This window comes from Filicampus tigris, chromosome 15 (assembly GCF_054856515.1).
Source record: "Filicampus tigris isolate MCC_2025a chromosome 15, RoL_Ftig_1.0, whole genome shotgun sequence".
Lineage (NCBI taxonomy): Eukaryota > Metazoa > Chordata > Actinopteri > Syngnathiformes > Syngnathidae > Filicampus > Filicampus tigris.
In genome coordinates this window covers 18,754,296-18,780,079 of record NC_141231.1, presented here as the reverse complement: position 1 = coordinate 18,780,079, position 25,784 = coordinate 18,754,296, and the positions used below count along the sequence as shown (strand labels likewise).

Sequence of the window (25,784 nt, the reverse complement as noted above, 5' to 3'; positions counted from 1 at the left end):
CCTAACCCTAATTTGAAACCCTATTTGTAAACCCTAACCCTAGTTTCAAACCCTACTTGTAAACCCTAACCCTAATTTGAAACCCTACTTGGAAACCCTAACCCTAGTTTGAAACCCTACTTGGAAACCCTAACCCTAATTTGAAACCCTACTTGGAAACCCTAACCCTAGTTTGAAACCCTACTTGTAAACCCTAACCCTAGTTTGAAACCCTATTTGTAAACCCTAACCCTAGTTTGAAACCCTAGTTTAAAACCCTAACCATAGTTTCAAACCCTACTTGGAAACCCTAACCCTAGTTTGAAACCCTACTTGGAAACCCTAACCCTAATTTGAAACCCTACTTGGAAACCCTAATCCTAATTTGAAACCCTATTTGTAAACCCTAACCCGACTTGTAAACCCTAACCCTAATTTGAAACCCTATTTGTAAACCCTAACCCTAGTTTCAAACCCTATTTGTAAACCCTAACCCTAATTTGAAACCCTATTTGTAAACCCTAACCCTAGTTTCAAACCCTACTTGTAAACCCTAACCCTAATTTGAAACCCTACTTGGAAACCCTAACCCTAGTTTGAAACCCTACTTGGAAACCCTAACCCTAATTTGAAACCCTACTTGGAAACCCTAACCCTAATTTGAAACCCTACTTGGAAACCCTAACCCTAATTTGAAACCCTATTTGTAAACCCTAACCCGACTTGTAAACTCTAACCCTAGTTTGAAACACTACTTGTAAACCCTAACCCTAATTTGAAACCCTACTTGGAAACCCTAACCCTAATTTGAAACCCTATTTGTAAACCCTAACCCTAGTTTCAAACCCTATTTGGAAACCCTAACCCTAATTTGAAACTCTACTTGGAAACCCTAACCCTAATTTGAAACCCTATTTGTAAACCTTAACCCTAGTTTAAAACCCTACTTGGAAACCCTAACCCTATTTGTAAACCCTACTTGGAAACCCTAACCCTAGTTTGAAACCCTATTTGTAAACCCTAACCCTAGTTTGAAACCCTACTTGGAAACCCTAACCCTAGTTTGAAACCCTACTTGGAAACCCTAACCCTAATTTGAAACCCTATTTGTAAACCCTAACCCGACTTGTAAACCCTAACCCTAATTTGAAACCCTACTTGGAAACCCTAATTTGAAACCCTATTTGTAAACTCTAACCCTAGTTTCAAACCCTACTTGGAAACCCTAACCCTAATTTGAAACCCTACTTGGAAACCCTAACCCTAATTTGAAACCCTACTTGGAAACCCTAACCCTAATTTGAAACCCTATTTGTAAACCCTAACCCGACTTGTAAACTCTAACCCTAGTTTGAAACACTACTTGTAAACCCTAACCCTAATTTGAAACCCTACTTGGAAACCCTAACCCTAATTTGAAACCCTATTTGTAAACCCTAACCCTAGTTTCAAACCCTACTTGGAAACCCTAACCCTAATTTGAAACTCTACTTGGAAACCCTAACCCTAGTTTGAAACCCTATTTGTAAACCCTAACCCTAGTTTGAAACCCTAGTTTAAAACCCTAACCATAGTTTCAAACCCTACTTGGAAACCCTAACCCTAGTTTGAAACCCTACTTGGAAACCCTAACCCTAATTTGAAACCCTACTTGGAAACCCTAACCCTAGTTTGAAACCCTACTTGTAAACCCTAACCCTAGTTTGAAACCCTATTTGTAAACCCTAACCCTAGTTTGAAACCCTAGTTTAAAACCCTAACCATAGTTTCAAACCCTACTTGGAAACCCTAACCCTAGTTTGAAACCCTACTTGGAAACCCTAACCCTAATTTGAAACCCTACTTGGAAACCCTAATCCTAATTTGAAACCCTATTTGTAAACCCTAACCCGACTTGTAAACCCTAACCCTAATTTGAAACCCTATTTGTAAACCCTAACCCTAGTTTCAAACCCTACTTGGAAACCCTAACCCTAGTTTGAAACCCTACTTGGAAACCCTAACCCTAATTTGAAACCCTACTTGGAAACCCTAACCCTAGTTTGAAACCCTACTTGTAAACCCTAACCCTAGTTTGAAACCCTATTTGTAAACCCTAACCCTAGTTTGAAACCCTAGTTTAAAACCCTAACCATAGTTTCAAACCCTACTTGGAAACCCTAACCCTAGTTTGAAACCCTACTTGGAAACCCTAACCCTAATTTGAAACCCTACTTGGAAACCCTAACCCTAGTTTGAAACCCTACTTGTAAACCCTAACCCTAGTTTGAAACCCTATTTGTAAACCCTAACCCTAGTTTGAAACCCTAGTTTAAAACCCTAACCATAGTTTCAAACCCTACTTGGAAACCCTAACCCTAGTTTGAAACCCTACTTGGAAACCCTAACCCTAATTTGAAACCCTACTTGGAAACCCTAATCCTAATTTGAAACCCTATTTGTAAACCCTAACCCGACTTGTAAACCCTAACCCTAATTTGAAACCCTATTTGTAAACCCTAACCCTAGTTTCAAACCCTATTTGTAAACCCTAACCCTAATTTGAAACCCTATTTGTAAACCCTAACCCTAGTTTCAAACCCTACTTGTAAACCCTAACCCTAATTTGAAACCCTACTTGGAAACCCTAACCCTAGTTTGAAACCCTACTTGGAAACCCTAACCCTAATTTGAAACCCTACTTGGAAACCCTAACCCTAATTTGAAACCCTATTCGTAAACCCTAACCCTAGTTTGAAACCCTACTTGGAAACCCTAACCCTATTTGTAAACCCTACTTGGAAACCCTAACCCTAATTTGAAACCCTACTTGGAAACCCTAACCCTAATTTGAAACCCTACTTGGAAACCCTAACCCTAATTTGAAACCCTATTCGTAAACCCTAACCCTAGTTTGAAACCCTACTTGGAAACCCTAACCCTATTTGTAAACCCTACTTGGAAACCCTAACCCTAATTTGAAACCCTACTTGGAAACCCTAACCCTAATTTGAAACCCTACTTGGAAACCCTAACCCTAATTTGAAACCCTATTCGTAAACCCTAACCCTAGTTTGAAACCCTACTTGGAAACCCTAACCCTATTTGTAAACCCTACTTGGAAACCATAACCCTAATTTGAAACCCTACTTGTAAACCCTAACCCTAGTTTGAAACCCTACTTGGAAACCCTAACCCTAGTTTGAAACCCTACTTGGAAACCCTAACCCTAATTTGAAACCCTATTTGTAAACCCTAACCCGACTTGTAAACCCTAACCCTAATTTGAAACCCTACTTGGAAACCCTAATTTGAAACCCTATTTGTAAACTCTAACCCTAGTTTCAAACCCTACTTGGAAACCCTAACCCTAATTTGAAACCCTACTTGGAAACCCTAACCCTAATTTGAAACCCTACTTGGAAACCCTAACCCTAATTTGAAACCCTATTTGTAAACCCTAACCCGACTTGTAAACTCTAACCCTAGTTTGAAACACTACTTGTAAACCCTAACCCTAATTTGAAACCCTACTTGGAAACCCTAACCCTAATTTGAAACCCTATTTGTAAACCCTAACCCTAGTTTCAAACCCTACATGGAAACCCTAACCCTAATTTGAAACTCTACTTGGAAACCCTAACCCTAATTTGAAACCCTATTTGTAAACCTTAACCCTAGTTTAAAACCCTACTTGGAAACCCTAACCCTAATTTGAAACCCTAACCCTAGTTTGAAACCCTACTTGTAAACCCTAACCCTAGTTTGAAACCCTTCTTGTAAACCCTAACCATAGTTTGAAACCCTACTTGGAAACCCTAACCCTAGTTTGAAACCCTACTTGGAAACCCTAACCCTAATTTGAAACCATAATTGGAAACCCTAACCCTAGTTTGAAACCCTACTTGTAAACCCTAACCCTAGTTTGAAACCCTTCTAGTAAACCCTAACCATAGTTTGAAACCCTACTTGGAAACCCTAACCCTAGTTTGAAACCCTACTTGGAAACCCTAACCCTAATTTGAAACCCTATCTCTAGTTTGAAACCCTACTTTAAAACCCTAACCCTAGTTTGAAACCCTACTTGTAAACCCTAACCCTAGTTTCAAACCCTACTTGGAAACCCTAACCCTAATTTGAAACCCTATTTGTAAACCCTAACCCTAGTTTGAAACCCTACTTGGAAACCCTAACCCTAGTTGCAAACCCTACTTGTAAACCTTAACCCTAGTTTGAAACCCTACTTGGAAACCCTAACCCTAGTTTCAAACCCTACTTGTAAACCTTAACCCTAGTTTGAAACCCTAGTTTCAAACCCTACTTGTAAACCCTAACCCTAGTTTGAACGGTGAGAACGGTCAGTGGGTATTTTTGACAAGATGAAAATCATTCCCAGGGTGCCTTTAGCCTTCCCACAAAAACACCAAGTCAGGCGGCTCAGAAGTGACACACAGTTTCTCGGCTTTTATTTTCAACTTGCACACGCACACACAAAACATACCCACGACACTTTTGTTCAATAACAAATAAATATTCAGATAGATGAAATATTCAGTCCGCGTAAGGGGCTTCCTTCGAGTTTTCAAGTAGAGATAAAATATCAGCGGAAAGAGCCAGCCTGACTGGATTCTCGATGCTGTCACGACACAATTCCAGCGGGCAGTTTGTGTGTAAACATCAGGGTGAAAATACGGGTTGCCCAAACTTTTCTGCAGCTCGAAAGCCGCCACCTCATGCTTATGAAATAAACACGAATGAGAGTTCCACCGAGGACTCTTAAAGGATCGTTTGGAGGTTTAAAAAGAAAAAAACAAATGAAGCCAGATACACTTAAAATGGCTTTGATGTATATGAAAACAAGCATATGTTGAGAGTTTGTGAAATTAGACACACACTATACTCATATAAATATAAAAGAAAATGTCTGTTTGAGGTACGTTTTGCTGAATGCCAAAAACCAGCAGGTCGGGCATCGGTTTGGGAGACCCTCGCCCGCCCCCTTCGATAAAACGTCCGACGAAAGGTCCCACGTCGGGCGGCCTTACGCGTAGGCGGCGACCGCCGCCAAGATCTGCAGCGCCATGGACAGGCAGGGCACCTGCGCCGCCAAGTAGGCCAGCGAGCGGGTGGGCGCCGGCAGGGCGGCCAGGTAAGCCACGCTGTGCAGCACGCGGGCCGCCGTGAAGACCAGGAAGTGGAGGCGGGCCACGGGCGGGGACGGGCCCGTCATGGAGTAGACGGCGCCCAGGAAGAGGAAGGGGAAGATGTTCTCCATGTCATTGCGGTGAGCCCTACGGCAGGCGAACAAGAGAAGGCATTGCGTGGGGTCGCGTGTTTCGTTTGCCGGCTGAGCGACGCCGGCTGATTGCGAGCTTTGGATCTGTTGTGTCGCCGTACGGGAGTGTGGTCGCGCTGCTGCGACAATGTCTGGTGTCGCGGTGACGTAATAGTGCTGCGAGCGAGTCGTCGCGTCAGGCCGCTATCGAAGCGAAAGTGTGACGAGAGCGGCCAAACCTGCGCTCGGACGGACGGCCCTACCTTCGGCATCTTTCCACGTCGGGATCCAGCCTGTGATATTGCAGTCCTCCGTGTCTCATTGCATCTTCGGGGTTGGCAAAAGCCTTCGATACACAACAGAACAACACCTGTCGTGAAACTTCCAGTCTTGAAATCATTCCCTCACTCGCCCTTCCATTCATCCGTTTTCCTTCCGTGGCTTCACTCACTCCGTATCTTTGCATCCGTCTCTTCCGCAAACATTGACTTCCTCGGCCTCAGTCACGTTTCCGCTGTTGCTTCTAAAAACCATTCACCCACTCACTCACTCACTCTTCTGACTGACATTCATCACCTCACTCACTCACTCATCCGCTATTACTTCTCAAAACATCTACTCACTCACTCACTCACTCACTCACTCACTCACTCACTCGTACTGCCACGATTCATTCTCAAAACATTTACTCACTCACTCTTCCATCATTCATTCTCAAAACATTCACCCATTCACTCACTCACCTGACAGACATTCATCACCTGCCTCACTCACTCACTCACTCATCATTCATTCTGAAAACACTCACTCACTCATTCACGTTTCCACTGTTGCTTCTAAAAACCATTCACCCACTCACTCACTCACTCTTCTGACACATTCATCACCTCACTCACTCACTCATCCGCTATTACTTCTCAAAACATCTACTCACTCACTCACTCGAACTGCCACGATTCATTCTCAAAACATTTACTCACTCACTCACTCACTCTTCCATCATTCATTCTCAAAACATTCACCCAGACAGACATTCATCACCTGCCTCACTCACTCACCATTCATTCTGAAAACACTCACTCACTCACACATTCACTCACTCACCTTCTTGCGCAGCCTGACTTGTCCCGTGATGAAGGCCAAAACGTACATCTTGAGCAGCAGCAGCACGGCGTAGAAAACAAAACAGGAGAAGATGACGTTGTTGTTTCTCAACATGACGACGACGACGACGACGACGAGCAAAGTTCCAGTTGTGATCCTGCGGCAAGTGGCGCCACTCCGCGAGTCCCGGAGAAGCGGAAGAAAAAAAACAAAAAACAGAACGGGAGCACAGGAGACACGGCTTGCCCAAGTAAGAGTCTGGCAAAAGAGGGAGGGGGGGGGCTGATATTTGTAGTCTGTGTTAGCCCCCACCCACTGACTGAAATGATGATGAAGGCCGTCTGAGCTGGAGAGCAAAGGCATTCATTGAGGATTCCGCCGTCTTTTCCCCACACGTGAGATGTCTAAACATGCATCACCGCTGCCCTCGGGACACAGCCATTGACGGCGACGAGGCGCACCACTCAGGGGATGGGGTTTTTTTTCCCTTTCAAAATAATGTGTTGTAAAACACGCATGATCATACTCACGGCCGTAAAAGCTGGCCTCAGTGTTTCTGCTTTTCTATTTAAAAGCTAGCTAGAAAAATGCCAAGAACAGTCACGACCAGCTACATGTTGAAAGGGAAAAAAAAAAAAAACGAGTTGCCTCTCTTGGCCTAAAGCTGTAAGAAATGTGTTCATTGAAAAAAAACACCAAAAAAATGTACAATGACTCACAATTTTCTGACGACTCTAAATTGTCTTTGATCGTTCCAAAAACACATTTAAAACTCTACTTTAATGTCCTAAAAAAAGTTTGTTTCTTTGAAGGCTATATTTTCCTTGAGGTTTACAAAAACATTTCATTCGCTTCAATGGAGGCCAAACGGTCTGCTGTTTACAAAAATGTGCGTCAAATTTTTCAAAGAGTCTAAATTGGCTGTGGTCGTCACAAATGACATCTGAAAATGACATCTGAGTTGCTCACAATGACCAATCTCAGATTCAGAAAAAGGGTAAAAAAACAAATAAATTAAAAAAAACAAGTATTGTAAGGCGTTTTTTGGGAAAGAAAAAAAAACGACCATGTATACCATGAAAAAAACCACCTTATTAGACATGGTCTTTTTTTTCCCCCAGAAAACGCCTGACTATACATGGTGTTTTTTTGGTTTTTTTTTGCAAAAAAAAAAAGGCCTTTCTATACGTGGTCATTTTTTTCACAAAAATACAGGCATCTCTTAGGGTGAGGCATTTACATTATTTCCAGCTTTAAAGAACAACAAACATTTGGAGATACGCACTTTAACAGGCAGTTAGAATGTAGCTAAGCACAACAACAACAGCCCAATAACAGCCTATATTTTTGTTGTTCCTGAGGGGGAAATAGAGGTGTCTATTTGAAGTCCGGCGCTAATTAGTTTCAAATGGGGGAAAAAAACGACAGAACAAGAGCAGTCATTACACAATATAGCAACAAATCTTTCTGTTGACTCCAGCTGGGCATCAAAGTTAACCGCAAATAATGACAGCAAAGAGAGGATGACATCATTAAAGACCATATTTAATAATTTAAGCAAGTCATTAGTACATCATGTGTACACACATTAAGACATCCTGTTGAAATGAGGCCAACCACTGTTGATGTTTTCAAAGCATCGCTAGTACCGCAAACACTGTCATCATATGATTTAGGGGAAAAACTATTTCACGCCATGCTACGTGCTGAAACACGAGCAAAAAACACCAACACACAAGCAGATTTCAAAATGACTGGACCGCACCGGAAAAGCACTTTTCTCAATTCATGACACAAACACGACAACACAATTCACTTCTTCATGATGCCTTTCAGTGTCTCCCCGCAATATCGCCGATTTTTAAATGATTGCCAGGCACCACTGAGATCTGCAGAGTAATTCAGAGCCAGAAGAAGAGGCAGAGAAGGGCCCCACATGTGCCTGTGAGTAGTGTATGCTCGGTTTGTATGCGTTGCTGCTGCGAGTGGTAAAGTAGCAGTTGAGGTGCTTAAAATCACTGTAGCGTCTATGCTAATGTACAATAGCTTGTGTATGGTGTTTGACATTACAGGTTATCATTAAGCTAGCTAACTTTAGACAAAATGGTACGGTTTGGTTGAATTTTTTTTCGAAGAACAATGTTTTTGCTCTGTGTGTATGTGTTGCTGCTCCATATGTGTTAAAGCAGCAGTTTGCCAAAGGTTTCGAATGACTGTTACATCAATGCTAATTAACGTGAGCCAGTCAATGGTGGTTTGTATTATATGTTAGCATTAAGCTAGCCAAACAAAGACAGCAACTTCTGGTGTTCAAATTTCTCTAATGTTGAAAAAGTACATACAAGTGAGGTGTATTTGATCATTTATTATGACTTTTTACCAAATTGAGCATTTTTTTTTTGTGTTATTTCATGTTTTGCGCCTGTTGTCAGTTCACTCTTGATTATCGTGTCAGAATTTAGTTTGCAACAAAGATTTTCTTCATTTCAGACCAAGCTTGCAAGTTAATAAAGAGAGAAACTGTTTTGTGATGTTTTTTGTCATGATGTGTTGTGCCAACTTCAAATACTGAATATAAAAGAAAATGTTTATTTTTCTACTTAAGTACATTTCAGGGTTTGTACATTTTTACACTTTTTCTTATCGAGTTGAATCAGTACTTTTGATTTTTTCCCCCAACTTACTAATTTGCCATGTCAATTACGGTGAGATGCTTTTTTTTTTTTTTTTTGTTTTCCCAAAATGTTATTTTGCTCTCCACACGTGCATGCTGGAGGCTTTTGTTGTGCACTTGCGAGACATTCCTGAGAGCTCAGACGTGCGTTTGACTGATGGTGTTGTGGTGGCAGGTTGCTACGCGAGTCAGAAGAAAGCAGCCCGACAACAACAGAAAAAAATGAAAAGTACATCATTCACATATCTGGGCGACGTTGCCTGTGGTTTACAGCTATGACATCGTGAGGTTTCAAACAATAAAATAACATAAAAAAAAAAAAAAAAAAAGATTGCGTCCTGCACGTTTACAATCTACTCACAGCCGCGACCTGTCTTCATCTTCGCCCAGGTGCAAAATTCCTCGGCTGTGTGGGAGGGGGCGGGAAGGCGCTGTCGGGAGAAGAAAAGCAGCCGGCGTTACGGACGATTACAGGGCAGCTGAGTCAAGGGTGGAGCGGAATTTGCATGCTGACGTCAGCATGCAAGGACGTCAAGAGTCCCATAAGCGGTTGCATATGCTGGCCACAAGGGGGTGCTGACGGCCACTATAAAGCATGCTGCAGATACAATTCGTACGTGCGTCTAACTTTTCAGCTAGCGATAACGGCAATGCGAGTAAAATGTTAGCATGCTTAATAAAATTACAGTTTTATTCTTAATGTAATATTACAGTGGTGCCGACTTAACTCGACTCACTTCACAACATGCTGAAGTTTGGCAGATAAATAGGAAGATGAAACATTTTTCAAAGAGGCTTCAAGATCCTTTTTTTCCTTTGTAAAATTGCCATTTATTCCCCATGAAAGTGATATTTGTTCTGACGGAAATTACCACATTTCTCTCGATGAAATTACTTATTGTCTTATGAAAATTGTGACATTTTAAAAATAAAATCAGCAAACTTCTCTTCCTAAATAAATTTTTCACATTGAATTCATTTTTTTTTCCCATTAAAACCTGAAAACATTTGCAAAAAAATGTCCATGTTTTTTCCTCATAAAATATTTTATTCATATGGAATGGCAGTTTTTGCACAATCTTGAAAATCAATCGTAAAAACCAACAATCTTAATCTTAAAAACGATGTGCCATTTCCCATTATATGTTAGCATTACATCAGGAGACTTTTCTAAGTATTTTTCTTGGTTGACCATTTTGGTGTTGAAATGTGAAATATTTAATTTTCCTTCGGGTTTTTTTTTTTTGTCTCAGTTTTGCAGTCAACTTGAAAATAAACATCTCAAAACAAGCATGCTTGGCATCTTTTTTGGAGGACCGCGCTAGCAAGAGTCTTCTTTTCCTTTCTACAAAATGATGTTATCTCATCATCTCCTATTTCCTGCCTTGCCCTTAAGAACGGGCGCTGGGCAAAACTTTCTAAAGTGTCTTTGGATACGTTCGAATGTGTGGATTCCAACCTTCGGCGACGTCAGAGCGCTCTGGTCTCGGCTTCGATCTTCCTCTCCCCGTGGAGGCCGTCGGGGTCGGCCGGGACCACCGTCTGCCTGACGGCGATCTCGGGACCCCCGCCGTAAATTCCCAGCAAGTATTGCCACGTCTCCTCGGAAATCTGACCGTAGTCTGCACCTGGGGAGGGGGGAGACACAGGCGATCTGAAGTTAAGCCGTCTGTTGCTTTCCGGTGCGGCGGCTTGAGGCTGACCTTGCTTGAGCTGAACGTGTCCTCCCTTCAGGACGCCGATCTTGCTGTTGTCGATGGCCCCGGGCGGTTCTGCGCACAAGACAGGATTAGTGGTCCTGGGGGGAACTTTTTACTCAACTGCAGATGGGGGAGGCAACTACTGGCTTTTAATTGAAGACATTTAAAAAAAAAAAAAAAAAAAAAACTTTTTTGGGGGGGTGAACTTTAATTCAAATAACTCTTATCTCTCAATTGCAACTGTTCTCTTGCAATTGCATTTTTAACCTCATTAAAATTCCAACTTTAGTTAAATATAATCAGGAGTTCTCTGTCGCTAAATTGCGACATTAATCCCACAAAATTATTCTTTTTTTTTTTCACGCTAAAATAAAGAATTTCTTTTTTGTGTCATTAGCATCTTTTTCTCAAGAAAATGAGCATGTTCTTTTGTCGATGGACATGACTTTAATACCATGAAAAGTTGACTTTTGCGTAAATAAAATGCCATCTTTAATTTCATGAAATGAAAATGTATATACAATTAATTCCTTGAAATTGTCACTGTTCTCTTGTATTATTATGACTATAAGGACGTTCGATAAATTTCGATTTACACAGTGACAGACAAGTATCGGTTTCGCGAGTATCTGATACTTTGAAATAAGGCCAGTATCAGCCCGACACCTCACCCATCCAAAATGATGACTTCATTTTCGTTTCACTTTTTTTTTTTAACTTTATTTTGACTTGCCTGATGATTGGATTCATCGCAGCATGGCGGACGCAAATAAATTCAATGCGGTACACAGTGAGGAAGGAATATCTTTGAAGATCTTGTTACCGTTGTCTTTGCCTTTAACAAAACTCTCCCATTCGCGGAACCATTGCATGCTGATGCACAAGATGACACTGGGCGCCTCCTCGGCCTGAAACTCTTTGTTGAGCTGCGCACAAGCACCAGAGCGCCACAAATTAGGAATTTGGGCCTCATTTCACACGAAGGGCAAAGCCCGTTAAAGTGGATGTTGACCTTAATGAAAGTGTCGATTTCCATTTTCCTGCGTTTGGCCAGCGCCTCAATCTCCACCTGGCAGATGGCGCACACGTACAGGTGGTTGACTGCAGGACCGCCTCCGAAACTGCACACGCGTCACATGGAAAAACAACATCAGAACTTGCGGGAGAACATTTTGCCTTTTTTTTTTCTCTTCATGATACAACCACTCTTTTGGTGTGGAAATTGTGACAATTTTCTCAGACAAATCTTATTTTGTTTCCAATGAAAACTATTCAACAGTTTTTGGAAAAACTGAAATATTTTTGTGATAAAATAATCACTTTCTTCTTCTTTCTCTTGAGAAAACTGACATTTCTATTTAATGAAATGATGTTTTCCTCAGAATATGTCTGGTATTTTTCTCAATAAAGCAATTCAGAAAATATTTACACAAATAAATTCTTGGGGTTTTTTTTCTTAATAAAATTTTCATGAATTTCTCTAGAAACATTTCGACAATGAAATTAACTTTTTGGGGTGAAACCATATTTTCATTAGCATTTTTCAAATAAAACGTTATAATTTTTTAATAAAAATGACCACTTTTTTCCTGTGAAATTGTGTATTACCACGGTTTATCTCGTTAAAAAGACTTTTCCTTCAATGTTATTAATTGATCGTTTTAACTGTCTTTGTTTTTATAGATCCGATTTTTACTTTATACAATACAATACAATTTTATTTGTATAGCGTATTTCATAACAGCTAGAGCACTTTACAAACAATAAACAATAAATAACAAACAATAAAAAGGCCATAATACACAAGTGTTGATCAATAAATTAACATAAAACACTATGTACAATCATTTTTTCTATTGACCTTCTTTCCATCAACATTAGGACCTTTTCTAAATAAAATGACTACTTTTTCAGTGAAAATTCATAAAGGCTGACAATAAAACGACTACGGTACCTTTTCTTCGATAAACTTGCCTTGTTCAAATTTGTCTCATAAAAATGACGTCTTTCAATCTGAATACTATGACTACCGGTAGATACTTGTAGTGACAGCGTTTATACCAGCAAACTGTTTACGTTACTAAATGGCAATCCAGCCTCACTTCACCAGCCAATCCTCCGTTCGTGTTGCAATCGCTTACCTGTTGTAAAGGTACTCCCACACATTCTGCGGCACGATGACGACCAGGTCGTCGATGTACTGGTATTTATTAGGAGGGATGCCTGGAAAAAAAAGTCAGAGCGAGGAATGTGTCTTTCAATATTTTCGTGGGGCGGGACTTCATTCTTAGGAAGAGAACGAGCGATGTTGCCTCAGCAAAGCGAGAGGACGCCACGCACCTCCGTGGCGACAAAGGAAGGTGTGATTGGCGATGGGGCCCGGTTCCGCAAAGGTGTTGAACTTGTTCAGCCACTCTCGCGAGATGTAAAACTGCAGCAGGCTGGGCTCTTTGGCGCTAGCCAGCGCCACCACCTTCTGCCGCTCCCTCACAGATTCCTCGCTGCTTTTCCTGCGCCGCAGCAAAACCAATGCTTTATGTTAATAATCACAAATTGGTTGATTCCCTTTTGTTCTATGTGTTAGTTTTACAGTAAACTCCAGATGAGTGTAACAAAACAACTTGAAGCAAGCACACTCGACCTCTTGTTTGGAGAAGAGTTTGAGCTTCTTTTCGTCACCGGTACGTTATACGATAGTCACCCATTTCTTGACAGCGAGGAAGTGACAAGAGGCGCTAAGGAATCATTTAAGAAGTTTTCTTTGATAAGTTAAACTGTGAATTATTGAGTTTAAATGCGTTTGAGGCGTTTAGGAGGGGTAAAATGAATTAGATGCAGATTTGTTTTTGCTGCTGATCAGCTGCCTAGACAACAGGCGCTAAGGAATCATTTAAGAAGTTTTCTTTGATAAGTTAAACTGTGAATTATTGAGTTTAAATGCGTTTGAGGCGTTTAGGAGGGGTAAAATGAATTAGATGCCTGCGAACTGTGACTACATTATAGCAGGGGGAAATTATGTGTAGGGAGCTTACCTGTAGAAGAGCACGTAAGCTTCTGCGTTCTGCACCACCGTCTCGTGGACCTCCGTGACGTACTGGTCATCGAATTCATACCACTGACCGTTGATGACGTTTTGACAGTACGCGATGTAGTGTCCACCTGCGAAGAAACAAGGGCAAATGGGATTTATTTTGGATTCCATAAGCACGTGCCAGCTTCTTCTACACTTTGCTGTTGTCCTACTTCCAGCGGTGCCATGGTGGCAGATGACGGAGAGCAGATCGTACGTGGTGACTTGGGACGGGCTGTCTTTGGCCAGGAAGGGACGCATGTCCAGGCCCTCCAGCGGGAAGGAGACGTGGTTGCTGATCTTGAACGAGTACATGACCTCGTGTCGGAAGCGCTTCAGGTGAATGCACAGAATCTGCAAAATGACACGTTCAAATTGCCACCTCAGAAAACAAAACACAGTGATCTGGCTGAAACGATCAAGCGAATAACAAAGAAGTCGCTGAAAAATTGAATGAAGCAAAAACTTTCACTTTATTGTATAAACGGCAACAACATAAACACGTAATAAGCAGTTAGCCAGCCGTTAACCTGAGCTTGCAACAGCCAACTGTACTCTCTCATTTGCTGACTCACATACCACTCAGCAGGCTCGGACCCACCCACCTTTTAAAGCCACACACACTCAAAGTCTCAAGTATTAAGTAAAAAAAACAATTAAATCAATTAAAATGTCATTAAAGTGGAAATCAACCCAAACATGTTTGTCTAGAATATGTTCTACGCAAGCCCACTAGTTGAAACAAGGCATTCGGATAAATATTGCGTTTATGGAATAAGACTTAATTCACCTGTTTAATCCACCCATCTCTGGGGGCGGCCATTTTGTCACTTCTGTCGACTGAAAATGACATCACAGCTGCTCAGGGCTCAGGTAACGACCATTCACGGCTGAACCTGTTTCCTGAAGCTGAGCCGTGATTGGTCGTCACCTTAGCCCTGAGCATCTGTGATGTCATTTTCAGTCGACAGAAGCGACAAAATGGCCGCCCAATGAGATGGCTAAAAAGGGCTGGATTTTGCTGCTTAACTCATATTCCACAAACGCAATATTAATCAGAATGCCGCGTTTTAACTAGTGGGCCTGCTGGGAACATATTCTTGAAAAAAATATGTTTGGCTTGATTTCCTCTAAGTAATTTAAACATGGTCATAGTTGATTATGGTTTACAAACATGTGCAGATGGATGTTTTAAATCACACAGTTGGCCTAAAAATAACCTCAATAAACATAACAGTACCTCTGGAAGTCGGAGCACTTTGCAATATTTGATACCATTTCTTAACCTATAAAATGACAAAATAAACATGACATATTAAGATGGGGGGGGGGGGATGCACCGATGCATGCGTTTGCACTGACTGGACGAACTCACTTCTTACATCTCTCACAGCTGTACATGTTGTCTCCTGCAAAATGAAAAGGACAGCAGACGGTGTTTCAGGTGAACCTTTTTCCTGGACAAAGCAGAGGGTGTTACAACTGGGAGCGAACCTTTGAGTTCATCAGCGGCAAAGAAGGCAGCGAGGCAGTCCTCCAAGGTCACCATGGGCCCCCAGAACCAGCTGGGTATACACGAGACCACGAACCTAGTCCCAAGCAAACGCCACGTTGAGCAACATCATCCGGTCATCGTTGACAAACGTACAGTGAACCCGCGGCTACGTTGTTGTTCTGAGCTCTACTGGAAGACATGCAGAAAAATTAACAGCAAGAAGAAGAGGCAGAGAAGGTCGCCGACCTAGCTGCAGTTTGCTACCACAGAGCAGAGAGAATGCCTGTCAATCAGTATTGGTGTATGCTTTCTTTGTATGTGTTGCTACTTCTTGTGTGTTACACTAGACGTTGCTTCAAGGTTTGCAAATTCCATAACAGCTACGCTAATTTCCATCAGCATGACTTTGGCGTTTTGCATCACATGTTAGCTTTTGTTTGACGAAATAATATGGCTTGGGAAAATATTTTGGCATTTAAATACTCAGTGTTTAATACTCTTTTGTTTTATGCATCATTGTTATACAAACCCTCCATTGAGAGTGACAAAGAAATAGCTTGAAGCAAGCAGTCAAGTCTTTTCTTGACAACTGTGCGACCTAGTCTTCGTCAAGCTTGTTGAAAATGTAAACTGATAATGTATACATATGGTTTCTCTATTTTGAACATTTTCACCAAATGCGGGTTTGGTATGGATTGAACAAACAGAGGTTCACGTAAAATATGATCATGTCTGTATCTGACCAACCGGCGTATGGAATCCATGATGAAGGAGATCCAGCCCTGAGAGCCGTATGTGTCGGGACACACGTTGGTCTTGACGGGCAGGTTCTGGTGGATGGAGGAATGGAGCTTAGCCAGGTCTTCTTTCCCAGGGATAGGCAAGGACAAGTCTTGGAAGGTCTCCACAGTCGTGGACACCTGCCAAACAGCCACACAATTGTGCAGGATCAATAGAGATTTGGGACGAGTAAAGAGAGATGGAGGGATTATACTGAAGAGTGGTGAGTGACCATTCTGCCATCCGCATAATGATCAATGGAATGAGCGGTTCAAATCTCCTGTCTCATTCGGTCCTTTCTCAAACTCACAGATGGCCTCTGGAGTCACATGGACAAAGTCGGTCAATGAACGCACCCTGTCGCAGGTCAGACACTGGACCAGGCTGAGGATGGAGCCGTCAAAAATGTCGGAGATGACGCTGCGGTAGTGCGACTGCTTCTTCTTTCTGGAGGTCAGCAGCAGCTGAGCTGGAAAAAAAAAGCGCGAGTCATGCTAGAGTAAGAACAGGGTTTGAGGAACACTCGAGAAAATGTCTTGTAATTTGTTTAGAGCGGAAGCCCACCCAAACATAATTTTTTCAAGAATATATTCTATGCAGGCCCACTAGTTGAAACAAGGCATTCTGATTAATGTGAAATAAGAGTTAAGCAGCAAAATCAACCCGTTTTTAGCCATCTCTGGGGGCGGCCATTTTGTCACTTCTGTCGACTGTCAAAGTTGTTCAGCGCTCAAATAACGGCCAATCATGGCTCAGCTTTAGAAAACAGGTGAGCTGTGATTGGTCGTTACCTGAGCCCTGAGCAACTGTGATGTCATTTTTAGTCGACAGAAGTGACAAAATGGCCGCTCCCAGAGATGGCTAAAAATGGGTTGAAAAGTGTGTTTATATAAGTTTGAATGGGTATTGGGGTGTGTATTAATGAGCTACTTCTTGGATAAGATGCACTTTTTACTTGAATATTTTTGTGAACAAGAAATTCTACTACATTACCTGAAGCTACAATCCACTCGCTACTACATTTTTATCGCTATTTTGATTTGTCAAAGACTTCGGTCAGTAGTAGATAAAGATTAGGGAATGAATCTCGGCGGAGAATATCTGTAAATAAATTATTATTTTGCCAGTTAATTATCGGCCATTGTGAGCCTATCGTGAAGTTTCACTTGTGCATAGGACAACAAAGGTGTGCGCACCTTTCTTGAACGGATAGGAGGAGCCTGCAGATCGCATCGGGCTGGAGCGAGGCGGAGTGGAGGAGAGTTTGGAATGAAGCTCCTGGAGGTTTCTCACGGGGCTGCACTGGGTGGAATGCGGGCGTGACGTCGCCAATTCGTTGTCTGGCTCTGCAGATACAGAGAATTGATTTTGATTATTGAAAAAAATAATGAAGAATAATCCTCAACTGAGGTGATTTTCCCAAGCTTCTCACGTGAGATGCCGTTTCCTTCTTGTCCTTGATTGTTCTCTTGGTGGGCCTCGGTAACCTCCCCAGCAACCTCGTCTTCCTCAGCTCTCTGGGGAACGGTCGTATCCACGTCGGCGTCTTCGTCCATGTCCTGCGAGGGCCCGCGAAGCGGCGAGCCGGAGACCCGCCTCTCCTTCAGCCTCTCCTTCTCCGAGATCCCCCCGCCGACGGGGCCGTCCCCCGCCGTGCCGACGGCGTCGCACTCGTCCTGCGCGGGCGTCTCCCCGTCACCGCCGCCGCCCCCCGCCTCGCCTCGGTCGCTGTTGGAGCCCGAGTCGCAGGACAGGAAGTCCTCCTCGGCGGGCGAGCGGTCGCCATCCAGCCGCTCGTCGCCGTCGCTGCTTTCGCCGCTGCCGCCGCCCCCGCACTCAGAGAGTGGCTCCTTCAGCTCCTCGTGGAGCTGGTCCATCAGACAGCGCAGGAACTCCTGAGTGTCCTTTCGGATAATGACAATTCATTACTACATTAACACTTCTCAAATGCTATCACTACATTTTTCTGTGATAATGAATATTTTATTTACACCTGATTACGACTTAAAAGTTTTCAAGTGGCACAATTGGGATTCAGTAAGACCTTGCTAAGCGTTCACAGACTCGCTGTAGTGGTAGGGATGTCACAGTATCAGCAATATCGTGATATTAAAATGATCACACAATCATCGTTGTCATGTCACGGTATTAATAGCAACAAATCTGTTTAAAAGCCCAAGGTGTTTTCCATTTGTGCAGTTCCAGCACCCTCTGGTGGCTAGTTCATTAGTGAAGTGCCTCAATATTAGGTATTAGTCATTGTAGGTCATTTATATACATTGAGGTTATTGTTAACTGTACTATTTGAACTAGATGTATAATTAGGACCACAGCTAATTAGCACTGTGTAGAGACATTTACATGCAGCTGCTCATGTTTATTTTATTTGTATTTCGTATTCTTCAGAAACCATACACACAGCCACACAACCAAATCAAACAGATTATTGCTCACATGAACATTAACTATGTTCTAACCAATAAAAGTTCTAGATGTTTCCCTCCTCCAACACACCTGAATCAAATGATCAAGATTTCTAAAAACGTATCAAATGTTTTGAAACACTGCTGTGCTTAATCATTTGGAACAGTGCATTTAAAAAAAAAATACATGTTTATTTTTGAAAGAAAATACTGTTATGATTAGGAGGTTTGTTTAAAAACATTCCAATTATTTTAGTACAGTTGACTATGAAAATCAGGGAAAAACATCATTTGCATAATAATTTGGAACACAGTGTCTTCATGTATTATCACCTTCCGTTGACTTCCACACGGTGGAGCAAACGAAAATGTGACTTTCACGCAACTAACATCCCGGAGGAGACTTTTTAAAAAAAATTGCATTTAGTGATGTGACGTTACCTGCTGTGCGTAACCGCGAAACATGGGGTTCAGCAGCTTGATGCCGTGGGACAGACTGGTAGGGACGACATAGCTGGGCCTACAAAAGACCAACAGTCCATTTTGTAGTGCAGCATTACGTCAACCTACCCTGTTACTTGTTGGGATTACGGACTGAGCCCTGCCGTAAATAGCAATAGAGATGTACAAGTATATTATATATCCGATATATATATCCGATATATATGTATACGATATATATATATATATATACACACATATATGTATACGATATATATATATATATATATATATACACGATTGAAGAATCTGTGGGTTTTATTGTTTATTACCGCTTTTTATGCCAGAGCTCTGACATGAGTTTCTGGTAGCTCTTGCAGAGAGCCAGTTTCTTGTCAGTGCGAACCAGCCCGGCGCAGTCCAGGAAGTACTGAGTGAGAGGAGGACTGCTCGGAAACAAAATGAATTCAAGGAAAAGAAAAACAAGTTTAAAATGAATCAAGTTAAATCGTCACAGCGACTGGCCAAAAATCAGCATATCATTCGTTCATTCCATTTTCAATTGGCTTTTGCAACTGAACAAACAAAACTGAGCAAAGAACAAAACAATGAGTCACTTTTTTGGTCTTTTTTTTTTATTCCCCAATTGCCAATTGAAAATGGAATGAACGAATTATAAACGGATTTCCTAAAACAACTCACCAGTTAGACAAGGCTTGAAGAGCTGCATTCATGTAGCAGGAGTTGCCAATGTTTTTCATTCCTGTCAAACCTACAACACAACACGTGAGCAGCTCATGTTGTTTGTGATGATGGCGGATATGAGCAGATTTGAAATCCTACGAGTGCGCTAAATTGTCTTACTAGAAGGGACAAAGAGCATATTAGTACATGGACCTTAAGGTGAAAACGAACGTTATGGAATAGATGCTCAAACAGCTTACCATACCTCTGGGTTTAAGCTCATCATCCTCAGACTCAGAGCCTTCTTCTTCCCCCATGGCGATCGGCACTGCTTTTAGCGGATGACCGAGCGGTGGCGCTTCCTGGGAGTAGCGAGCAAAAAGTGCTTTGTCATTTCTGTAGATCATGGGTCAGTTAATGGAGTCCCACCTGCTCCGAGGCTACGCAGTGGTGGTGGTGGTGGGGGTGGGGGACGGCAGGTACCAGGACAGGCGTCAGTGGAGGCCTCCGCTCCAGAAACACCTCCCGCTCGCACATGTAGCACCAGATCCTGAAGGTGGTCAAGTTCACTGTCAGGTTGTGCTTCTTAGCCTGGATGAAAGGAGAAGTGGCCATTTCCCTGAAGCCTCTTTGACACAGAGAACCCACAACATTGCCGAATCTGAGACAAAAGACCCGGCATTTTTACAAGTACGCCTGTGCCCGTTAAACAGAACCCAGCGACTACTACTTTACCTGTGCGTGCAGAGTGCTGTGATCCGAGTAGGACTCTCCACAGCCTACATATGGGCAGTCATTCTAAAGTAAGAGAGAGAAACTTTTTGTAAACAAAGCTGATTTGAATGCTATGAACCAGGGTACTGTGGTGCCACGCGTTTGTGTCCTTTTTGTCTTGTTTTAGAAGGACCCATCTAAAAATGCAATGATTTTTTGGGGGGGGGCATTTGTGAGATTTTTGTCATGTAAAATACTTGTCTTTTGTATTGGCTTTTTGTGTGTGTGGGGGGGGGCATTTGTAGAGTATAGGCTTCTCTTTTGTCACTCACTTTTTAAAACAGGACGGACATTAAAAGTACCTCAAGACAGGCCCACAGGTTTGGACCCGCAACGCCACATGATTGACATGTTCCCTGCAGGAAGAGACAAAATTAACTCATTACAGTACATGAATGATATTGACATATTGCTTATAGACAGGTGCAGCTCCACTCCTGTTCAGTGGTGGGAAGAAACAAAGTACAAATACTTTGCTACTGTTCTAAGGCAGATTTTACAGTGAGCCTATCGACCTTACGTGAGCATTTTTTTGTTTTTCGGGAGCTCCGTGTGTTTAGTTTTTAAACGTTGCTTTATTCCATTAATTTTCTTCCTTCCTTCCATCTGTTTAAGAACTTCAGTACAAAGTGTGTCACCTCTGCTTCTGTTTTCTGATTTCTGATTTTCCATGAAGAGGGCATTCTCACCATCAACTAAATGGATGACAGGGGAATGACGACGACCCACCTTGGATTTGTGTAGGAGGTCGTCTTTGGTAACCTCTCCGATGGAGTCCAGGTGAGGACAAAGGTCTTGTTCGGCCATTCTTGTAGTTTAGCTGGAAAACAACAAGTCAGATGACAAGCTAGCTAGCTTTCAACGATGACGAGACATGAAACCAGACACGGCCTGTGCGACCTCAATTGTGGAATAACGACAACTTTGCCCTCGTAAATGTAAAGAAGGAAAAATGGGAAAAAAAGAAGATGCCTCCCTGAGGGGAAGGATCACTCGAGGAAGAAGATCCAAGTACCGATGCGAAAACACCGGCCGCGGCCATGTCAATTCCCAAGTTCATATTTACCGTGACGTGGGACAGCTGTCACGGGGAGAACAGCTTCATAATGCCGGTAAACAAACCACCGTGGATAAGGACGAGGTGGCGAGGGGGTTGAGCCGAATGACAAGACGAGAAATTCCCCCTTCCTACCCAAAACAACGCACTCCCACCTTCCCCGCTGTCATCCACTGCACGTCACGTCGCAAGGCTGAGGGAGTAGCTAGCTACGTGACGTCACTGGTTCACGTGATTTAAATTTTAAAAGATACAAAATACATTGTTGCTATTGTAGGAATATGGATACGTTTAAAATATTATTCAATTAATCAACTTAAATCTAATCTAAATATAATAAACGGTAACGTTATGCCTCGGGCTGAAATTACGTCTATTATTTCAATGTGATAACGCCGATTTTGGGTATATGGAGAACGTTTTATCTCCGAGAAAGAATCCAGAGCAGCAGTGTCAACTGATTCCAGATCAGCCAGTCGAGGCCACGTTGCCCGGCAGCGAAGCCTCGCGGTATTTCCGTTTCCCAGCAGCCCTTGCTCTTCCTTTCTGCCTGAACCGACATGGTGGGTGCACAGTGAATTTTTCTGAGCAAATGTTGTCGATATTGTATCTGTCTGCATCCTGGTCTCATCGCAACGGTTTTGCCGTCAAATTTGACGGAATATCACGCGGCGCTCGTTTCACACTTACACGTCGCTATTTGTCGCCGCAGTTTCTTTGTATTTATGTAAGACTTGAGAGCACCCTCGGTGATTACCGGTGCTAGACCCCCTGTTGCTGCTAGCTTCAATGCTAAGGCTAACGTGCGGTGAAAAGGCAATAATTTTTACGCGGAACCCTCACCCCACGGTTACTGTTAACACTGGTACGTTGATGTTTTGTTTGCTTGCTTAGATTTGCGATGTAGCGGCGTTTGAGGCTAGTTTATTAGTGCGACGAGGCCTACTAAGTAGCTTGGAAATTGTCAAGTCGTCTGTTTGGTTAGATATGTAGGCTGTTCTTGGTCAAATGAACAGGATCAATGGCTTTCACAGCTTCAGTCATATAAAGGTTTTTAATTACGCTACTCACGATCTAGTTAAAATCCACAAGGCTGTTCTAAGTGGAATTGTTAAAAAGTCGTTTCCTGGAAGACGCCAGCTTTCTATAGGCTTAACTCACACGTGTTCGGGAGTTTTTTAATAAAATGCTAGGATGTTTGTGTCTTACTAAACCGATACCCGATTGACACCTGGGATTTGTGTAAATACAAAACAACTGTTCCATTTGGCTTGGTCCTGACTGTGAGCCCATTATTTTCATGTCAGCCCAAGGGAAAGAAGGCAAAGGGGAAGAAGGTGGCACCTGCCCCTGCGGTGGCCAAGAAACAGGAGGTCAAGAAAGTGGTTAACCCCCTGTTCGAGAAGAGGCCAAAGAACTTCGGCATTGGTGAGTTGGCCGACGACCCTTTTCCAAGTCACCAAATGCTGCGCAGATGATGTAAGCGAATATTTGCTATCTTACCACCACTGAAGACAACCTTCCCACCAAGATCGCTGATGCGCACTTGTACTAGACTTTTACTGAAAGCTGTAAGTGCATTTATTCAATATCCAGCTTAAGTTCAATGTACTAGTCTGCGTACTGGGTGAGACAGGTCAGTGCACAAGTAGACTTTTGACTACATGCTCAAAATGGCTTGCCGTAAGGCAGCTTGAGCATTAATTCAATTTCCTTAATATACAGCGTAAAATCCCTGTACGTTGTTTTTTGGTTTTACTTTTGTGACAACTTTGGCTTTGTCGAAGGACAATTAACTGTTACTAGTGTGGCTAAACTGCACTAGTTAACATGCATGCTACTAGTGCTAGAGGTTAAGCTACTAGTGCTAGAGGTTAAGCTACTCAACTCAATGTAATTTAATGAGCGCTTATGAAACGACAACCAAAATGTTGGGCGTAAAAATTGGCAAATAAGATGATTGAACATTAATTTAAAAACTAAACAGCAGCGAAGTCAACTTGAGTACATAAGAAGGGAGCATGTAACTTTCAGAATTTTGTCACTAGTACTAGTGGCACACAGTTGTCAACTCATGCACAGTTATTTCCTCACATGTAGTTTTCGTACTAGTGCACATTCGTTACTAGTGTGGCCAGATTACCAGCGGGTATTTTGGCGGCACTACTGAATGCCAAAAGTAGCACTGGTAGTGGAACAAAACTTTACCATAAAAACAGTTGTTCTACTCGTGCGCTGAGTTGTTTTACTAGTGACAAGAAGTGTAGTAGTACATGGACCTTTGGCTGGATGTCCAGGATATTGAATAACTGCCTTCCAGGAACGTGTTTCCTCTTGGCCTTGCGGCCCGGCCCGACTTGTAACGCTTTTTGTGGTCCTCGTGCAGGCCAGGATATTCAGCCCAAGCGTGACTTGACGCGCTTTGTGAAATGGCCTCGCTACATCCGCCTGCAGAGGCAGCGCGCCATCCTCTACAAGCGCCTGAAGGTGCCACCCGCCATCAACCAGTTCACCCAGGCCCTGGACAGACAGACGGGTAGGACCACCCTCCCCGCTCTCCTTGGCCGTCCTCGCAGATGATGTGAATGCAATGTTTGCTGTCTTAACACACCCGTGCTGACATTCTCCCACCAAGATCGCTGATGCGTCCTCGGGACGCGTCATCGATCGGGTTTCGGCCGTTACAGGAGTTTATGTCACGCTCGTCCGTTTTGTGTGCTTGTCCGCCCGCAGCCACGCAGCTGTTCAAGCTGGCGCACAAATACAGGCCCGAGACCAAGCAGGAGAAGAAGAAGAGGCTGCTGGCCCGCGCTGAGCAGAAGGCGGCCGGCAAAGGAGATACCCCCACAAAGAGGCCCCCTGTCCTGCGTGCAGGTAAGCTGCGAAGAGAGCAACTCCATATTGAGGCCTTGTCCACATGTACACGGGTATTGAACTAACACACAGCTTTAAATGGAGTCTTGTCGTAGAACGCAAAAGTGATCTGGTCCAAATTAAACAAATAACAGTCATTTGTCACGGATATGTTCTAGACCCGAACATCTGCTGTGAAGTGACAGTCTAATTTCTTTGTAGTTAATAACCCTCCCACATGCTCTAAGAACATTGAAACTTATGAAAAGCCTTGAAAGTAGAACAATTTATGGATGGCGGTATTTTCTTCTGTATTGCCGCAATGCATTGTGGGAGGCATTGCCTTTCCGGTGACCGTTTAATCGCATCCACCGCTTTGTATTGACCCGTGTTGTGTGAACCCGGCCTCAAGTGTCTGACGTCAAAGTGGCCTAAATGCTGTGATGAGTATTGAATTTCTTCACCTGAGACTTGTCTTGATGTTTTATGAGCTTTTTAACCCTGAGCACCGGCCAAAAGCCTCTCTTGGGAAATTCCGCCCCCAACCGTTAGCTTTTCAAAGTGACCATGTTGCGCTTCTTCAGGTGTCAACACTGTCACGTCTCTCGTGGAGAGCAAGAAGGCCCAGCTGGTGGTCATCGCCCACGACGTGGACCCCATCGAGGTAAGCAAGTGCAAGTTTGCCTCGCCAGACGTTTTCCCTTGGCAATGATGTCTGAATTTCTTCACCTGAATCCTCCCGTGTGGATCAAAACATACGAGCTTTTTAACCCTGAGCCAAAAAAACAGCCCGGCACGAACGGTGTCATGTGAGGGGGAAATGCTAACCTGGCGGTTTCCCGCTCCGCTCTTAGTTGGTGGTCTTCCTGCCCGCCCTGTGCCGCAAGATGGGCGTCCCGTACTGCATTGTGAAGGGCAAGGCTCGCCTGGGCAAGCTGGTGCACAGGAAGACGTGCACCTCGGTGGCATTCACGCAGACCAACCCGTAAGCAAAGAAATGAAATCGCATTAACGCCCACTTTCCAATTGGGAATGTCTCCCGAAATCCTCCTGCGTCCTTGTGCACTGATTGCGCCTTTCTTCTCAGTGAGGACAAAGGTGCCCTCGCCAAGCTCGTGGAAGCCATCAAGACCAACTACAACGACAGATACGAGGAGGTGAGACTTCCTCAGTGACGTTAAAACGGACAAACTATTAATCACACTCAACATTTAATGGTGTCATAAATGGCCATTTTTATATAGTGGCCTCTGTGGAATAAAAATTCCCACATATCACGTGGGAATATTGAATGATGCTAAACATGGCCCTTTTCTTTCCCTTTTGCAGATCCGTCGTCACTGGGGAGGCAACATTATGGGCCCCAAGTCCACCGCTCGCATCGCCAAGCTGGAGAAGGCAAAGGCCAAGGAGTTGGCAACCAAGCTTGGTTAAATTGTTTGGAATAATAAAAAAATGTATGTTTAAACATCGGACTGTTTTTTTGAAATCATTTA

General features: G+C 43.1%; 3 protein-coding genes and 4 non-coding genes across 9 annotated transcripts; 5 read left to right on the top strand and 2 right to left on the bottom strand.

The window, feature by feature from the left end:
* Positions 1 to 4,402: 4,402 nt before the first annotated feature.
* On the bottom strand, positions 4,403 to 7,149 carry ptges (prostaglandin E synthase). The gene is made up of 3 exons (XM_086052821.1): positions 6,338 to 7,149; positions 5,497 to 5,579; positions 4,403 to 5,249 (listed from the first exon to the last, which is right to left on the bottom strand). Exons 1-3 carry the CDS (start codon positions 6,698 to 6,700, stop codon positions 5,000 to 5,002), a joined length of 696 nt encoding a protein of 231 aa, XP_085908947.1. The 5' UTR covers positions 6,701 to 7,149; the 3' UTR covers positions 4,403 to 4,999.
* A 712-nt stretch (positions 7,150 to 7,861) lies between these two features.
* usp20 (ubiquitin specific peptidase 20) lies at positions 7,862 to 21,887 on the bottom strand. 3 transcript variants are annotated; one of them, XM_086052815.1, is made up of 25 exons: positions 21,445 to 21,887; positions 21,108 to 21,198; positions 20,681 to 20,734; positions 20,340 to 20,402; positions 20,034 to 20,195; positions 19,870 to 19,966; positions 19,623 to 19,692; positions 19,253 to 19,366; positions 18,921 to 18,999; positions 17,489 to 17,960; positions 17,253 to 17,402; positions 16,413 to 16,525; positions 16,024 to 16,196; positions 15,276 to 15,370; positions 15,157 to 15,190; positions 15,022 to 15,067; positions 13,955 to 14,135; positions 13,744 to 13,870; positions 13,052 to 13,221; positions 12,853 to 12,934; positions 11,724 to 11,832; positions 11,535 to 11,637; positions 10,715 to 10,783; positions 10,471 to 10,639; positions 7,862 to 9,442 (listed from the first exon to the last, which is right to left on the bottom strand). In XM_086052815.1, exons 2-24 carry the CDS (start codon positions 21,183 to 21,185, stop codon positions 10,482 to 10,484), a joined length of 2,799 nt encoding a protein of 932 aa, XP_085908941.1. In that variant the 5' UTR covers positions 21,186 to 21,198; positions 21,445 to 21,887; the 3' UTR covers positions 7,862 to 9,442; positions 10,471 to 10,481. The 3 variants fall into 3 exon arrangements, with proteins under 3 accessions (XP_085908941.1, XP_085908942.1, XP_085908943.1); XM_086052816.1 differs by lacking the exons at positions 21,108 to 21,198; positions 21,445 to 21,887 and having other exon boundaries at positions 20,034 to 20,232; positions 20,681 to 20,733; XM_086052817.1 differs by lacking the exons at positions 20,034 to 20,195; positions 20,340 to 20,402; positions 20,681 to 20,734; positions 21,108 to 21,198; positions 21,445 to 21,887 and having other exon boundaries at positions 19,865 to 19,947.
* rpl7a (ribosomal protein L7a) lies at positions 21,875 to 25,756 on the top strand. The gene is made up of 8 exons (XM_086052820.1): positions 21,875 to 21,998; positions 22,743 to 22,863; positions 23,822 to 23,971; positions 24,169 to 24,309; positions 24,873 to 24,952; positions 25,143 to 25,273; positions 25,376 to 25,445; positions 25,618 to 25,756. The coding sequence occupies exons 1-8, from the start codon at positions 21,996 to 21,998 to the stop codon at positions 25,720 to 25,722; spliced, it is 801 nt and encodes a 266-aa protein (XP_085908946.1). The 5' UTR covers positions 21,875 to 21,995; the 3' UTR covers positions 25,723 to 25,756.
* On the top strand, positions 22,905 to 22,978 carry LOC147135853 (small nucleolar RNA SNORD24). Its single transcript, XR_015089957.1, has one exon. It is a non-coding gene; the product is annotated as a small nucleolar RNA SNORD24 (small nucleolar RNA).
* Positions 24,007 to 24,082, top strand: LOC147135852 (small nucleolar RNA SNORD24). The gene has a single exon (XR_015089949.1). It is a non-coding gene; the product is annotated as a small nucleolar RNA SNORD24 (small nucleolar RNA).
* On the top strand, positions 24,724 to 24,798 carry LOC147135851 (small nucleolar RNA SNORD36). Its single transcript, XR_015089955.1, has one exon. It is a non-coding gene; the product is annotated as a small nucleolar RNA SNORD36 (small nucleolar RNA).
* Positions 24,992 to 25,069, top strand: LOC147135850 (small nucleolar RNA SNORD36). The gene has a single exon (XR_015089948.1). It is a non-coding gene; the product is annotated as a small nucleolar RNA SNORD36 (small nucleolar RNA).
* Positions 25,757 to 25,784: the final 28 nt, after the last annotated feature.

Excerpts from the sequence above, each read along its gene's own strand:
- usp20 (XM_086052815.1), bottom strand. The coding sequence starts at position 21,185 with ATGGCCGAACAAGACCTTTGTCCTCACCTGGACTCCATCGGAGAGGTT. Across the intron at positions 19,693-19,869 it reads TGATGAGCTTAAACCCAGAG|GTTTGACAGGAATGAAAAAC; the intron begins GTATGGTAAGCT and ends GTTGTGTTGTAG. Across the intron at positions 16,197-16,412 it reads AGTGTCTGACCTGCGACAGG|GTGTCCACGACTGTGGAGAC; the intron begins GTGCGTTCATTG and ends GCTGTTTGGCAG.
- ptges (XM_086052821.1), bottom strand. The coding sequence starts at position 6,700 with ATGCCTTTGCTCTCCAGCTCAGACGGCCTTCATCATCATTTCAGTCAG. Across the intron at positions 5,580-6,337 it reads AAGTCAGGCTGCGCAAGAAG|GCTTTTGCCAACCCCGAAGA; the intron begins GTGAGTGAGTGA and ends TGTGTATCGAAG. Across the intron at positions 5,250-5,496 it reads GACGTGGAAAGATGCCGAAG|GGCTCACCGCAATGACATGG; the intron begins GTAGGGCCGTCC and ends CGCCTGCCGTAG.
- rpl7a (XM_086052820.1), top strand. Across the intron at positions 24,310-24,872 it reads GCCCCCTGTCCTGCGTGCAG|GTGTCAACACTGTCACGTCT; the intron begins GTAAGCTGCGAA and ends GCGCTTCTTCAG. Across the intron at positions 25,274-25,375 it reads GCATTCACGCAGACCAACCC|TGAGGACAAAGGTGCCCTCG; the intron begins GTAAGCAAAGAA and ends CTTTCTTCTCAG.